This window comes from Asterias rubens, chromosome 10, assembly GCF_902459465.1.
Source record: "Asterias rubens chromosome 10, eAstRub1.3, whole genome shotgun sequence".
NCBI classification, from domain to species: Eukaryota; Metazoa; Echinodermata; class Asteroidea; order Forcipulatida; family Asteriidae; genus Asterias; species Asterias rubens.
This window is the reverse complement of record NC_047071.1, coordinates 2,948,600-2,961,623: the sequence shown is the minus strand read 5'-3', so window position 1 is coordinate 2,961,623 and position 13,024 is coordinate 2,948,600. Positions and strand designations below refer to the sequence as shown.

The following is a 13,024-nucleotide window of genomic DNA, read 5'->3' as shown; positions in this document are numbered from 1 at the left end:
TGTCTCATAAGAAACCAATTTCTCTCTCTTTGAACAGCGATTGTGCAATATCCAACTTGGAACCCATGGAACCTGCGGGGTTCGAGCCGGCTCATCTGAAGGGTCTGACGGCCTCCATGCTCTGCGATCTAGCATTGCTCTCCGGCATCGCAGATGAGAACTCTCAGAGAGACACTTCGAGAACGGGAAAGCAGTCTCAGAAAAAAGCTAGCGAGTCGGAGAAGAGAGGAGAAAAACCACAGGTGAAGAAGGAGCAAGAAGAGGTTGCTAAGAGCGAGGAATTTGAGAAGTCACTTGATGAGGACATTGCCAGGGCGATGAAAGAAGAGGAGGAAGGAGTGGACGTTCCTCTTGGAGATGAGGATTCCAGCAGAGAAGCTACAGAACTGGATAGTGTCGCTGGACAAGTCAACGCCACTGCACCACCTGTGGTGCTAACTAAATTCTCAACCTTAAAGCTGCATTTGGAGTCACCGGAATCAAAACCGAAGAGTTCTTCCACGGCTGATGGAGCAATGAGCGGAGAGGAGCAGACCCTCGCTACATCAATCACCAAGCAAATGGTAGAGGAGGTCCTGGAGAGTGTGTCTCAAAGTTTAGGATCTGAAAGCAGCTCTACCACCAGGAAGGCTGTTGGAGCTCTAATGATTGAGAGGGGATCAACGGATTCCAGTAGTGTGGGATCACCTATCCTTAGCCCAACTGATGCCAATCTCTCCGACGCCAGCACCATGTCTATACCGGCGGAGACCCCCAAAGTAGAGCAGCAGCAGCCAATCTCGGCTTCCGTCAAACCAGAATCGACAACCCCCAAACCCCAGTTGAAGCTCGGCGACCCGAACAAGCAGACCGACGCGGAGCTGAGGAGCATCATGCTGGCTCATCTCCAAGTCGGGGCTCTGAAGGCTCTCAGTGTCCTGATGGGATGCAGTAAGTACATCGAGATGCTTCTTGTCCCGAAGACGTCGACAGACAAGAAATCGGACAAGGAATCCTCCTCCAAGAAGCAGAGGAAAGGAAGCTTCAGCAGCTATAAGGACCAAGATGACCCTGCCAGAATTGAGGAAGACTCCGAGGGTCTTCCTGCAGCGATGCGGACCATCATGAGGCAGCTAGTCAAACGTGCCGTCATGCCGTCACCTATCCGACGCGTGGTCTGCATGGCGGAGTTGGAGCGAGCCCATGCAATGCTGTTGAAGGTCACTGCTCAGGCGCCATTCACTGATGGTAAAGATACAGCATCTAAAATAGGTAAGTGCCTTTGTTTTGTACATCTAAGAAACTGTAACTTCTTCTTATCGTGTCCACACACAAGCTAAACATTTTTAAGCCAAAAAATGCTTAGCAGTATCATTAAACCATGGTTGTTCCAGTTGAGGGCATACAAGCATATGTTCCTTGGTTTGTGATTCAATACCAACTTCAAATCATGGTCGTCCCAGGCCTTGAAATAACCCACAGCACCCACATCAATTGCCATGGTGCCCTGTGCTTTTGCTGTGGTGCCCTTTGCAAAGTTCCCCATAGAAGTGCCCCTTATCAGAAGAAAATTGCTTGCCCCCTTCAAGAGTGAAGTTCTTGCAAAGACGGTTGCAAGACAAGGCTTAGTGAAGTCAGCCCCAGGGCTCAATACATCTTGGTTCTTACGCAATGGTTCTCGTCTTTTTTAAAGGAGTAAAGTGGAAGTGGACCATCGTGAGAATTATTTTTAAACTTTGACTATTCTCACCTTCAGACCAGATGTTGGCCAACCGAGCCCGCCGTCTGGACCGTGACTCCACCGCCACATCGTCCCAGTCAGACAACCAAGACCGTCAGAGTTCTTCTACGACCGTCTCGGCCCCACCTACCCCGTCCTGCTCCCTCCCATCCCGTACCCGCCTCCGAGGGGTCGGGATGAGGATGCTTTTCTCTCGTGGGCTGCAGAGAACGACAGCGACGACTACGACAACGACGATGGCCATCTCTCCAGTGAGTTCTCCACCGCACTCACCGGAGGAAGACACACAAGCTGAAGGTAATAGACAATAATAATAATGACATCAAAGTCTTATATAGCGCATGTATCTACCAAACAAGGTACTCAAGGCGCTGAGTATATACAAACTTTCAGAAAGATAGGTTATTGCAGTGATGAATTCTGAGACCCAATTATGTAGCACCAATGGGTTTATAAGGTGCTATGGCTCATACAGCAGCCACAGCCAGGAACACCGGGGTGAACCCCCTTCTCTTTTCGATAAGAGCACTGGGTTCTTTTACATGCATTACACAATTCATGGGACCAGCGGCTTAACGTCCCATCAGAAGGGCGAAGCAATGGTTAAATGTCTTGCTTAAGGACTCTGCTGATCAGAAACACCAGAGTTTGAATTCGGTGCTCTTAACCGCTCGGCCACAACACTTCCAAGAGCTGAGTTACAATGTCCTTGGCTAGGGCCTTTGCTGCTGTTAAAGAGGGCTCCAGAAGCACTCATTTTTCAATGGATAGAGTCCTCAAGTAAGTGGGGAACAAATACAAGTCGCTAACCTCACATTAAATTAAATGGTTAAAATGCCAAACACAAATAGTTAATGGACTGACGTTTCTACCATAACAAATTATTTCTCAGAGGCAAATACAAGGAAAAAGTGTAAAGTGTTCATTTATAAATAAATAAATTAATTCATTGCCACATTTGAACCATCACATCATCAAACATCAACAACAAATTAGTGTGTACTTTCCAAAGAGGAATTGTTTGTGCCAGTCAGAATTTAAGTTTTTAATGATCATCAAAATTCAGTAAATGAGCTGAAAATTCTTTGTGGCGAAATGGGTGAAGAATGCCTTCCATCGTGAGAGCAGAACCCATAATTTTTTTCCAAGGAGGTCTTATGGTAGCAGTTTCCTAACTTGGACTACATCTGTCCAAAATTGTTGTCCAAACTTCGGAATTTTTTTCAGAATACTGAATAGTGTTCGTTTGTTTGCATTGCAGCAGCCAATTAACTACATCTGCTCGAACCTTTTCTCCAAACTTTGTCAAAAATTTTAGAATACTGAATGAATGACTAAATTTTTTGTTTGCATTACAGCAGCCCTGTCGCCCCTTCCGTCACTGCCGATGGCTGCACCCCTACTTGAGATGGGTTTCAGCATGCAGCAAATATTCAAAGCAATGGCTGCCACTAGTATGTATTGGTCAACCATAATAATGAATGTTTCATATTTCTGTCAAAACCTCTGTTTTTTATCGTAATATTTACTTCAAGCATGTTTGGGTTAAATCGTGCCCCTCAAAGGGGACAGACGAATATGAAACCCATGAAAAACATTCAGAGATCAATATTTGCTGCTTAGCAGCTTTGTGAAAATAGACCTGCAGCTGGGCCTAATTTCATAGGGCTGCTAAAGCACAAAAGCATCCGAGCAAAAAATAATCCTTTTTACCAGAATAAGCAACGAATTTGCTTAAGCAGCAAGTATTGCTTAAAACTTGTTTGCTATTAAGCAGAAGCTTGATTCTGGTAAACAAAATCAGATTTTGCTTAGCTGCTTGTTGTGCTTAAGCAGCTCTATGATATTTGGCCCTGATCTGTAACCACAATCGATAATGGAGGTGTTTCTTTCCAGACACTCGTGGTGACTTGGACACCCAGCGTATCACCACCCTCGCTACCTGGCTGATAGAACACCCCAGCCAGGAGGATGATGATGTCGCAATACCAACCTATGATGTCACAGAGTCTCCGACCGCCACCACCGCTGCCACTTCGACAGCTACCACCAGTAGTAGGCAACACCCACCTGGGGCCATCGGTAACCGACTGTCAAGAGCCACTGACTCTGAGAACTCAACTGGACGATATGATGAGTTGGAAGAGTGAGTGTGGAATTTTCTACTGATTTAACCATCTTACGTATGTTGTATTTTTGCTCGCTACCTTTAGGTTTTTAGCCAGAAATTCAACAACAACAACGAAAACAACATCAACAACAACCACCACCACTAAAAGAATCAACAAAATAGTTACTACTTTTTTTTTTAATGTAATTAAAATCAAGTTAATAAAAATATGAAAATAAAACCACAAAGAATGCCCCATATTGTAGAGCTGGGCTTTTAAAATAAATGTATATGAGCAGGCTTTGCCCTTGAAGCTTTCATGCTTGCGCTCTTGTTTCAGTTTTTTTCAACAGCCTATGTTATGAAGCAATCACATTGTTTATTTACCTTGGGTAATTTTATTTGATGACTTACCCTAGCGATCATTAAAAATCTTTGGCCCGAATCAAAGCTGCAGTTTTTCTACATTCAAATCGATACCATAATAACCAACTAAATCTTTACTGCAGTTCTTCCTACCCGGAGACCGAGGAGGTACCAAGACCGACGCCTTCCGCAGAGCGCCCTCCTTCTCGTCTGGAGCGCTACCGGGCTGTAGCGGACCTCTCGTCCCTTGCCAATGCCATGGCAAGAAGCATGGACAGGACACCTTGTAAGTATCTAACAGTGTCGCTACCAAGGACTTGGGGCTTATACACATTATGTATCATGCTTAGGGAAATTTAACAATATCTTATGTTAAGCCAAAGTAGTAGTCCCAGCCTATTTCTATACCATCCGTCCAGGTAATAGTTAATAAGCAGGACAGTTCTTTTCAGAACTGAGAAGTCTCCTGAACACCCGAACAATCTACTCCGCGGTAGTAGAATTAAGCAAGACAGTTCTCTAAGAACAAACTCTACCTGGCAAGTAGATAGACACATGGTGTTACCGCAAACCAAATTTATAATATGTTATGTTCCAATACGCTGCATAAATGATCCCCAATGTGATTCCTCCCCCACCCATCCCCTCAGCCATTTCTCTCATTTTGTACAACTATTTGAACAGACCCTTTGAACAACGGGCAATGCATCTACTTGCGCTGGCCATTTTTGGAGTTGATTTGTGCAAGGGGTGTATAGTCTCTTGCTTCTTATGAATTTTGTTGTCTGCGATATCTTGGAAATGTAGTTTTTGGTCTAGCAAACCGGTAAATAATTTGCCTTTGTTACACATCCAACTGTGCATGTGCCAATAACCGGTTTTGATTAGGATACAAAAAGAAATGTTCAGTTTTCTCTTTTCTAAAGAATCGCGATGTGGGGACCTAGTTTTACAATGAAAAACGTTGTGGAGACCATTGTGTAAAAGTCCCCTACAGCTCTGGGTAATCCTACCCAATTTGACATATCTTTATTTCTCAATAACTCCCCTTTGTTCTTGTCTTCTTAAGCAGACGTCAACACAGACGGGTTATTTGGGGAGGCGTATCGTCACATCCAGAGATCCGAGGTTCCTCACGATGACGTCGTCTTTGAAGATGATGATATGGACTTGGATGAAGAGGATGATGATAATCTAGTCACTGATGACGCTTCGGATAGAGAGTTACTCCTCTGGTGCCCTGAGGTACATTTCTTCCTTCATTTATATCGGTTTCTGGGCCCAATTTCATAGAGCTGCTTAAGCAAAAAATTTTGCTTAAGTAAAAAATTAATTGCTTAGTAAAATCAGATTACCTGCCAAGACTCCACTCAATTGTTATGCTAAGTAAACAACAGCTAAATACTAGTCATAAGCAATGTATATGGCATGAAATTTTGGCCAGTAACATGTGTAAAATAAGCAAGCTATTTTTGTGCTTAAGCAAATTTTTTGCTTAAGCAGCTCTATGAAATTGGCCCCTGATCAGTGGGGTGTGGGTTCGAGTCCCGGGCGTGACACTTGTGTCCTCATTGGAGAGGCAGCTTATTGGAAATATGGACCATTTTACTACCTCAAATGCCATTTTGTGTAAAATATTTGGTTGACCTCATAAGATTTTGAAATAATTGAACAATCCAAACAAAACACTACAAACAGAAAATATAAGCCCAACAGAAGATTGTGGAACATTGGCAGAAAATCAAAGCGATTATTGCCTGTCATTAATTTATTACTAGCACAAAACAACTGTTATTTCTCTTTTGTTTGCACCATCTCATACCTAAATTCTATCAAAAATAAAAACTTTGTCAAGTTTCCATTACACAATACACTGGACCTTTGGCTCAACGTCCCATCCAAAGGACGCTGCAATAATGGTTAAGTGTCTCGCTTAAGGGCATAAGTGTCACGACCGGTACTTGAACCCACACTCTGTTGATCAGAAACACAAAGGCTTGAGTCTGGCCTTCTTATCCTCACTGTGTCAACCTGGCCGCCCAAGCTTCGGATCTTATGAACAATATCTTCCCACATTCTCATTCCAGCTGAGTCGTGAACTGGAAAACAGCGAGAGCCAAGTGACCTGTGACCTCTGCAGAGTGACAACCTCCCAGTTCAACCGGCACATGCGTCTCCAGCACCCCGGCTGCAAACAGAGCTGTGGGCACATGGGTTACCGGAGTAACGGCGCGTACGTCGGCGGATGGTTCGGCGGCGCTTGCGGAACGGGTAACCCGTACTATCTGATGTGTGTGGACTGCAGAGACAAGTACCAGCTGGGGACTAGGGGTCATTTGAGTATTTCTTCTGACTTCAGTCTGGCGGCCGAGGGTACTGCTGATGGTGGGTTATTAAAACTTTATACTTTTAGACGCGTTATTTCACCAAAAATCTTACAATAATTTTACAATAAATAGGCCATTATCTCTCCTGGCGGTGACCAGAGTAAGCTAGTTCAAACGTTGAGACCAATTAAGAACTCACTCTGCAGTAGTGAAGTTAATAAAATCTACTCTGCGGTAGTAGAGAAGTCTCCCGAATTTAGAAAAATCTACTTTTTAGACAAATTCTCAAAAAAACCATAATCTACCCTGCAAGTAGATACCCAGATACACTGCCAGCAACTGTTTTATTAGCAAAACCCAATTCTGTAATGTTCCTTTAATACTCAATTTCATTTCATCTCAATGTATCCCAGATGAGCATGACCTAATGACTGAAGAGGACCTGAACACCATCTCAGGCCATGAGACGTTTGAGCAGATCATGGGACGTCTAGGCCTGACTGAGTCACGCTCCATCCCTGAGCCCGTACAGTTTCCTGAGCCTGACCCCCTAGGGGCGAAGAGCGCCTCTACGGGTGTGGGTAGAAGCCAAAGTGGATTTTTGAATCTAGGTGGGTGTCGCTTACACAAATTCTCACACATCAGGGTCCAATTGTACGACGCCTGTAAGCACACAAAACTTGCTAAGCACTGAAAAATGTTGCTGGACAGAAACAAATTATAAACCAAAATTGCCTTCGAGAAAGACTCTGCTAGGGTCGAAACGTCAGGCCATTAACTATTTTTTGCAAACCAAAATTGCATTACATTTACTTTTTTGTGACTGGTGCCCCACTCCATTTTTGCTTAGCAAAGAAATTAGCCAAGCAAAATTTTCTGCTTAACAGCTTACAGTAAGCAAACAATCAGGGTTTACGGAAGCAGGGATTTCTGTTCTTACGTCTAACACATTTCACAGGTTAGCAGGTTAGCAGTGAAATTTTGCTTGTGTGCATGTGTACTCCATGTTGATAGGTATACCTTACTTACACAGCTAGCACAGAAATTTGGCGCTTGCACAGTAAGTGGAGAATGGTGATCGTAAGCACAGAATTCTGCGGTAAGCAGAGCCATAAAGTCAGTTCAATTTTGATCGCAAGCACCTTTCTATTTTACTCTTTAAAAAAGTAACATTTTACTCAATGACCGATAGCTACTTTGTTAAATGGAAAACTTTGACTAAATTTCTGCAGATGGCAGCAGCCAGCAGGATTCCAGCTCCTTACATCGTCTCAGTCTTGGTGAGCAGGTAGCCCTGTTGTCTACTGCTCATGAGAGGGCGGTTGCATTGAGGAAGACTACAGCTGCGGCTCAGGTGCTCGTAGCGCGCTCAATGGTCATGAGGGCGCTGTCACTGCTGTCTGTTAGGTGAGTTTGCGTTAGGGGATCATCTTGTTTGGTACTTAGTGAAAATAAACCGCTGGTGGCAATGTTGAGATCGCAGGCAGCAGATAACAAATCCTGGAGGCAAAGAAAAAAAACGAAAAAAAAACAAGGGTCATCAAAGGCAACCAGTTCCAGACAATCTCCAAGAAGAGAATCCATTCACATTTGAATGTTCACATATTATTTTTGGGGATCGTAAAACGTTGTTTGAAAAATGACTCATGTGCTACTGAAGTGTTCCTTTAGCATGCACTGCATTTGGTTGCCTCCAAGTTGCCTATAAAATTGCCTCGTGCGACAAGGCCATTAAAGGGACAAAATCTTATAATTTCTTCGTGCCAAACCTAAACTTTCATTTCTTGTCCATGAAATATCTTGTTCTTTAGTGGCTCAGGCTGCACTCTTGTCGTGCTGAGCTTCAAATCTTAAAGTTTTGTTCATGTCAAACCTAAACTTGAATATCTCGTCCATGAAACATCTTCTTCTACAGTGGCTCAGCCTGCAACCTCTCAGAGGGCCTTGAACAGCTCGGCCTCTCCGATATCCGCCTGGTGGTACGCCTCATGTGTCTAGCAGCCGCGGGACGGACGGACTTTGCCGCCACTACAAACTTATCATCCCTGAGCTACGGGGGTCAAGACACCCTGGAGTTTGCCTCAACAGGTCTTATGTCTACGTCCTCGAGTCTGGCGTACTTGAGTGCTGCTATTGGATCGTTGGCGTCGTGTAACCCTAACGCTGCTAAGATGCTGGTACAGCTCTGTACAAAGGTATCAGGTTACTCTCTAATCAGGCATTATATCCTACTTTATTCTGATTTTCGATTTGGTTGCCTTCAGAAATATCAAAGATGTTTGAAAATTTGCCTGAGCAGTCTATAGAAGCCTATATCATGAACTTTACTTGTAGGTCAGCTCGTGTGCTTCATAAAATGATCCTACTTTTTGCTTTGGGTCAGTTATCTTGCTCTCTCATGCTCTTGATGTCATCAAATGTTTTACAAACTTTATTTGACAATTTATTAGAAGTAATAACTGCATCAGGGCTAAAGAATTAATATATATGTGGTTTATTTGTTATCTGAATTAAAAAGTTGCACCATTTTAAGGTGATCCTGTGGCTGCCGCTTCCTAGGTTGTATTGACCCATTTCACCTGACGTCATCAGCAGACAAATCTGTAATGCGCCATACTGGTGGGCAATTTCACTGTGCGTTTTTATATATAACTCTATGCTACGCGTTATGCAGTGAAGTGTGCATTTTAGGCGACGCGGCGTTAGTACATGTAAACCTAACTGCCTACCAACATGGTGAGCGTGGCATTGGTCGCCGCGTATGATGCGCGTGCAAGGGGTCAATAGTAAACTTGGGTGTGATCCCTGGCTATACAGCAGCTATTAGATTGCACTGTTTGACTGTGTTTTTCTTTTCTATCCTGCCTACAGGATTTGTTATCTGCTGCGTGCGGTCTCAACGTTGCGGCCATCGACACTCGACGTGGGACCGGCCGAGAGGACCAGGGATCTTCTGATCAGAGAGCCCTCTCCTCACCAAGCTTTGCAGTCACTCAGGCTCTAGTGTCACTGCTCGCTGGTAGCTCTAAGACTCAGCATGTACAGGAACAGCTTTCAGAGGTGTCCTCAGGTATGGGGTTTGATGTTATTTGATTTGATTTCCCCGGCTATGGAATTCTCTACCTACCCTAACCAGAAGCTCAAACAGTGTCACAGCCTTCAAACATGCTCTCAAAACCCACCTTTTTGCCTCTTCGTAGCTGGTCGTCTTTATCTTTGTTCTGTCTTTTCCCTCTTCTTTCCTTCTCAGCACCTTGTATCCTTTGGCAATTTGGCGCTTTACAAATACTGTTATTATTATTATTATTATTATTTGGAATGGTTTATTAAAAACAAAGATCATTGCAATAAATTACAAAGAGTTATGGCGCTGCTTTCCATGGAATTCTGTGCTGAACTTTCAAATATCAGAGGACATGTTGAAAAGCACAATTTCAACATTGTCTCTTCGACATAAAAGTTCTTTTCTCCCCAAAAAATATTGAAATGTCCTGGATTCGATTCCCACCCGTGTGACTTGCCTTTGGATTTATTTTTCACAGAGCTCGGGAAAGTACTGAGTATCGAGAGATACAGTATAATAGACATCGGTGCATTGGTAAACAACATTTTATTTAAAACAAAATAAACAAAGCTATTGGTAGCATAAAGGATGACAATATGTGGAAATGCCTGAAATGAGTTTTCTCTGACCATCTCAAAACTGTTTTTTTTTTTTGCAATGATTTTCTACTGCAGATTCTGACCAGCCTAAGAAGGACCCCTCCCCAGGCTCCACCCCTCAAACTACACCCCTATCAACCCGTTCCGGACCGCTTCAGCTGGCCAACGCCTTGGCAGCATGCTGCTTGTCAAGCCGCCTTGCCAGTCAGCACCGGGAATGGGCGGCACAGCAGCTCGTCAAGACCCTTTCTGGCCACGCTCGGAACGGAACAATCCCAGAGCAGGCAGTCTCAGCGGCGGACGTTCAGGGGGACCTGCCGGTGTGTGGCGTGACCAGAATAGATGCGCATCAAGACGTCGTGACTGGATGCGTCTGGAATCACATGAAGTCTCTACTGGTTACAAGGTGAGTACATTGATAAAAAAAACTTTTGCAGTAAATAGGATTTTAAACTTTGCATAGTGGGAGTAATATCAGGTGAGGTTTATGGTTGCACCGTGTGTAAATCTCTGTTGAGTAGTGTTGGTTCTGAAAAGACACGGTGGACGACAGCTCAACGTTTCGATCAGTATGCTCTGGCACCTAGTGGTTTAGTATGAAACACTTGTGTATCTGCATACAAAACATTCTTATATAACTTGATTTGAAATATTACCTTCTGACCAATAGGGTAAAAAGGAGAAAGTGTTTTTCTAAGACATAGTCATTTGTCAACAAGTCCCGCATCTGGAACTCTCTACCACTTAATCTTTGATCTTGTCTTTGTACCACAAAATTCAAGTCTCTTCTCAAAACTTATCTTATGTCACAGGTTTTCAAGGACTAATTTTGTTGTGTCTGTTTTTCTTTGTTTTGTTTTTGTTTTGTTTTTTGGTTTTACTGCGCCTTGAACACCCACTAGGGTGGATATGTGCGCATTACAAGTCTTATTATTATTATTATTATTATAACCAACCCACCTAGAGTGCCATATAAGTTTTGAACAATAATTACGATTCAAAGTAAATTTTCCAGTGTTTGATTTCTCTCTTCCCCTGCCTCTCTCTTCCCTGTGACAGTGGCAGCGATGGTCAAGTCAGACTATGGGGCTCCCTCTCCCGTTCCCAGCCTGTACTCCAACAGTCCTGTACCTTCATTGACAACGAGGAATACGGAGCCTACGTCAGCCCCAAACGCCGTGGTCTCTCACTGATCAATCTCTGCTGTAACGCCAACGGCCGGGTCATCGCTGCGTCACTAGACCACATGGTCAATATCTGGTTTGTCACTGGTGAGACAGTTTACAATTGTTTGTGTATTCAAACTTCTGAGTTTAAAGTATTTATTTTGGAACTTTTTATCGCATTTATTTTTGAGAAAATAGAATTAGATGTTGCAACATGCGTTCCAACCCAAATGACCTATGGTCTAAATAGCTTGAAGGTTTGACCCTATATGACAACTCAACAAACAAGAACAGGTGTCTATCATTTGGTCTGACAAATCTATAGTGATAGTTTTTGTTTACTTTTGTCTTGACCTGGAGAAAGGTAAATGTTAATATGTAGTTTATTTTTTGTAAAGATTTCAAATAAACAAGTATATAAAGTAAGTGCAACAAAGTCATAAAATAATATGTGACCTTGTTGCCACTACAGCAATTAAGTTTTCTGAGAATCTTCGGCTTCGCAACCAGAATAAATGAAAAGAAAAGAAATTAAAGGAACACGTTGCCTTGGATCGGTCGAGTTGGTCTTTCAAAAGCATTTGTAACCGTTTGTTGTAGAATGCATATGGGTAGAAAGATGATGTAAAAGTAGAATACAATGATCCAAACAAACACGCCTCGAAATTGCACGGGTTTCCTTTTACCTCGTCGACTAACACGGTCGGCCATTTACGGGAGTCAAATTTTTGACTCCCATAAATGGCCGACTGTGTTAGTTCGCAAAGTAAAAGGAAAACCACGCAATTTCGAGGCAAATTTGTATGGCTCATTGTATTCTACTTTTTAAACATCTTTCCAACTATATGTATTTTATAACAAACGGTTACAAACGCTTGTAGATCAGCTCAACCGATCTGCGGCAATGTGTTTCTTTAAATGAATGTTAGCATTCTGAATACTTTGTCGTTCCCAATAACGAACTTCATTCTTTCCCTCCAATTAAATCAATTCAGGAAATCAGATTTCTGATACTAGTCATGCTAGTGGTCTGTGTATCGTTAATTCAGGGTTATTGATTTTATTAAATTTTTTCTCAACTCAGGAGGAAGAGGCCACCTGGACCGACAGCCCCAACTTGTTACCGCCCTCGCTTGGCCACGGTACAAGGGTCTTCTTGAGGGTAGGGCCGGCACCTCGACCGATATGCTCGTTGTCGGTCGGATCAACGGAACTCTGGGATTGATTGAGGTCTTGGACCATTCCACTTACCACAGGGTGGAACTAGAGCAGTGCTACAGGCAGGAGGGTGAGTCTCTTATGGGGATATTCAAAATTTTCTTGTTGGACCTCTATTTGTTTGACAATTTCTTGCTTTGAAAACGTTAATCCTGAGGTCACAGGTTCATGTAAGTTTGGCTTTGTTCAACCTCAAGCTATTGTTATTCTTTATTCTGTTTCTGTTGGTTTTCAGTTGCGGTGACGTGCCTGGCGTGGTATGATGAGGACCGTCGTTTTGCCGTGGGTTACTCCGATGGCGTCCTAGCTTTCTGTAGTAGAGACACCTTCAACCCAGAGCCTCTCATAACACTAGACGCCCATAAGGTCAGAAACACTAAAAATCCTAAATGATGTTAGTTTTGCATTGGGATACAATCTAATGCAAGGTCGTGGTTTCGAATCCCACTCAAGT

General features: G+C 43.2%; 1 protein-coding gene across 3 annotated transcripts in view; it reads left to right on the top strand.

The window, feature by feature from the left end:
• Positions 1 to 13,024, top strand: part of LOC117295332 (probable E3 ubiquitin-protein ligase HERC1) — a 58,903-nt gene that overhangs the window by 29,551 nt on the left and 16,328 nt on the right. Inside the window, exons 37-51 of one of the 3 annotated variants that reach the window (XM_033777917.1) lie at positions 38 to 1,251; positions 1,736 to 2,017; positions 3,082 to 3,174; positions 3,617 to 3,866; positions 4,340 to 4,482; positions 5,266 to 5,441; positions 6,284 to 6,581; positions 6,937 to 7,134; positions 7,756 to 7,930; positions 8,439 to 8,718; positions 9,395 to 9,593; positions 10,262 to 10,592; positions 11,246 to 11,457; positions 12,437 to 12,640; positions 12,806 to 12,936. In XM_033777917.1, coding sequence (XP_033633808.1) covers positions 38 to 1,251; positions 1,736 to 2,017; positions 3,082 to 3,174; positions 3,617 to 3,866; positions 4,340 to 4,482; positions 5,266 to 5,441; positions 6,284 to 6,581; positions 6,937 to 7,134; positions 7,756 to 7,930; positions 8,439 to 8,718; positions 9,395 to 9,593; positions 10,262 to 10,592; positions 11,246 to 11,457; positions 12,437 to 12,640; positions 12,806 to 12,936 — 4,186 coding nt within the window. Of the gene's footprint in view, positions 1 to 37; positions 1,252 to 1,735; positions 2,018 to 3,078; positions 3,175 to 3,616; positions 3,867 to 4,339; positions 4,483 to 5,265; positions 5,442 to 6,283; positions 6,582 to 6,936; positions 7,135 to 7,755; positions 7,931 to 8,438; positions 8,719 to 9,394; positions 9,594 to 10,261; positions 10,593 to 11,245; positions 11,458 to 12,436; positions 12,641 to 12,805; positions 12,937 to 13,024 lie in introns of all 3 variants that reach the window. The other 2 variants (XM_033777916.1, XM_033777915.1) reach the window with 2 other exon arrangements.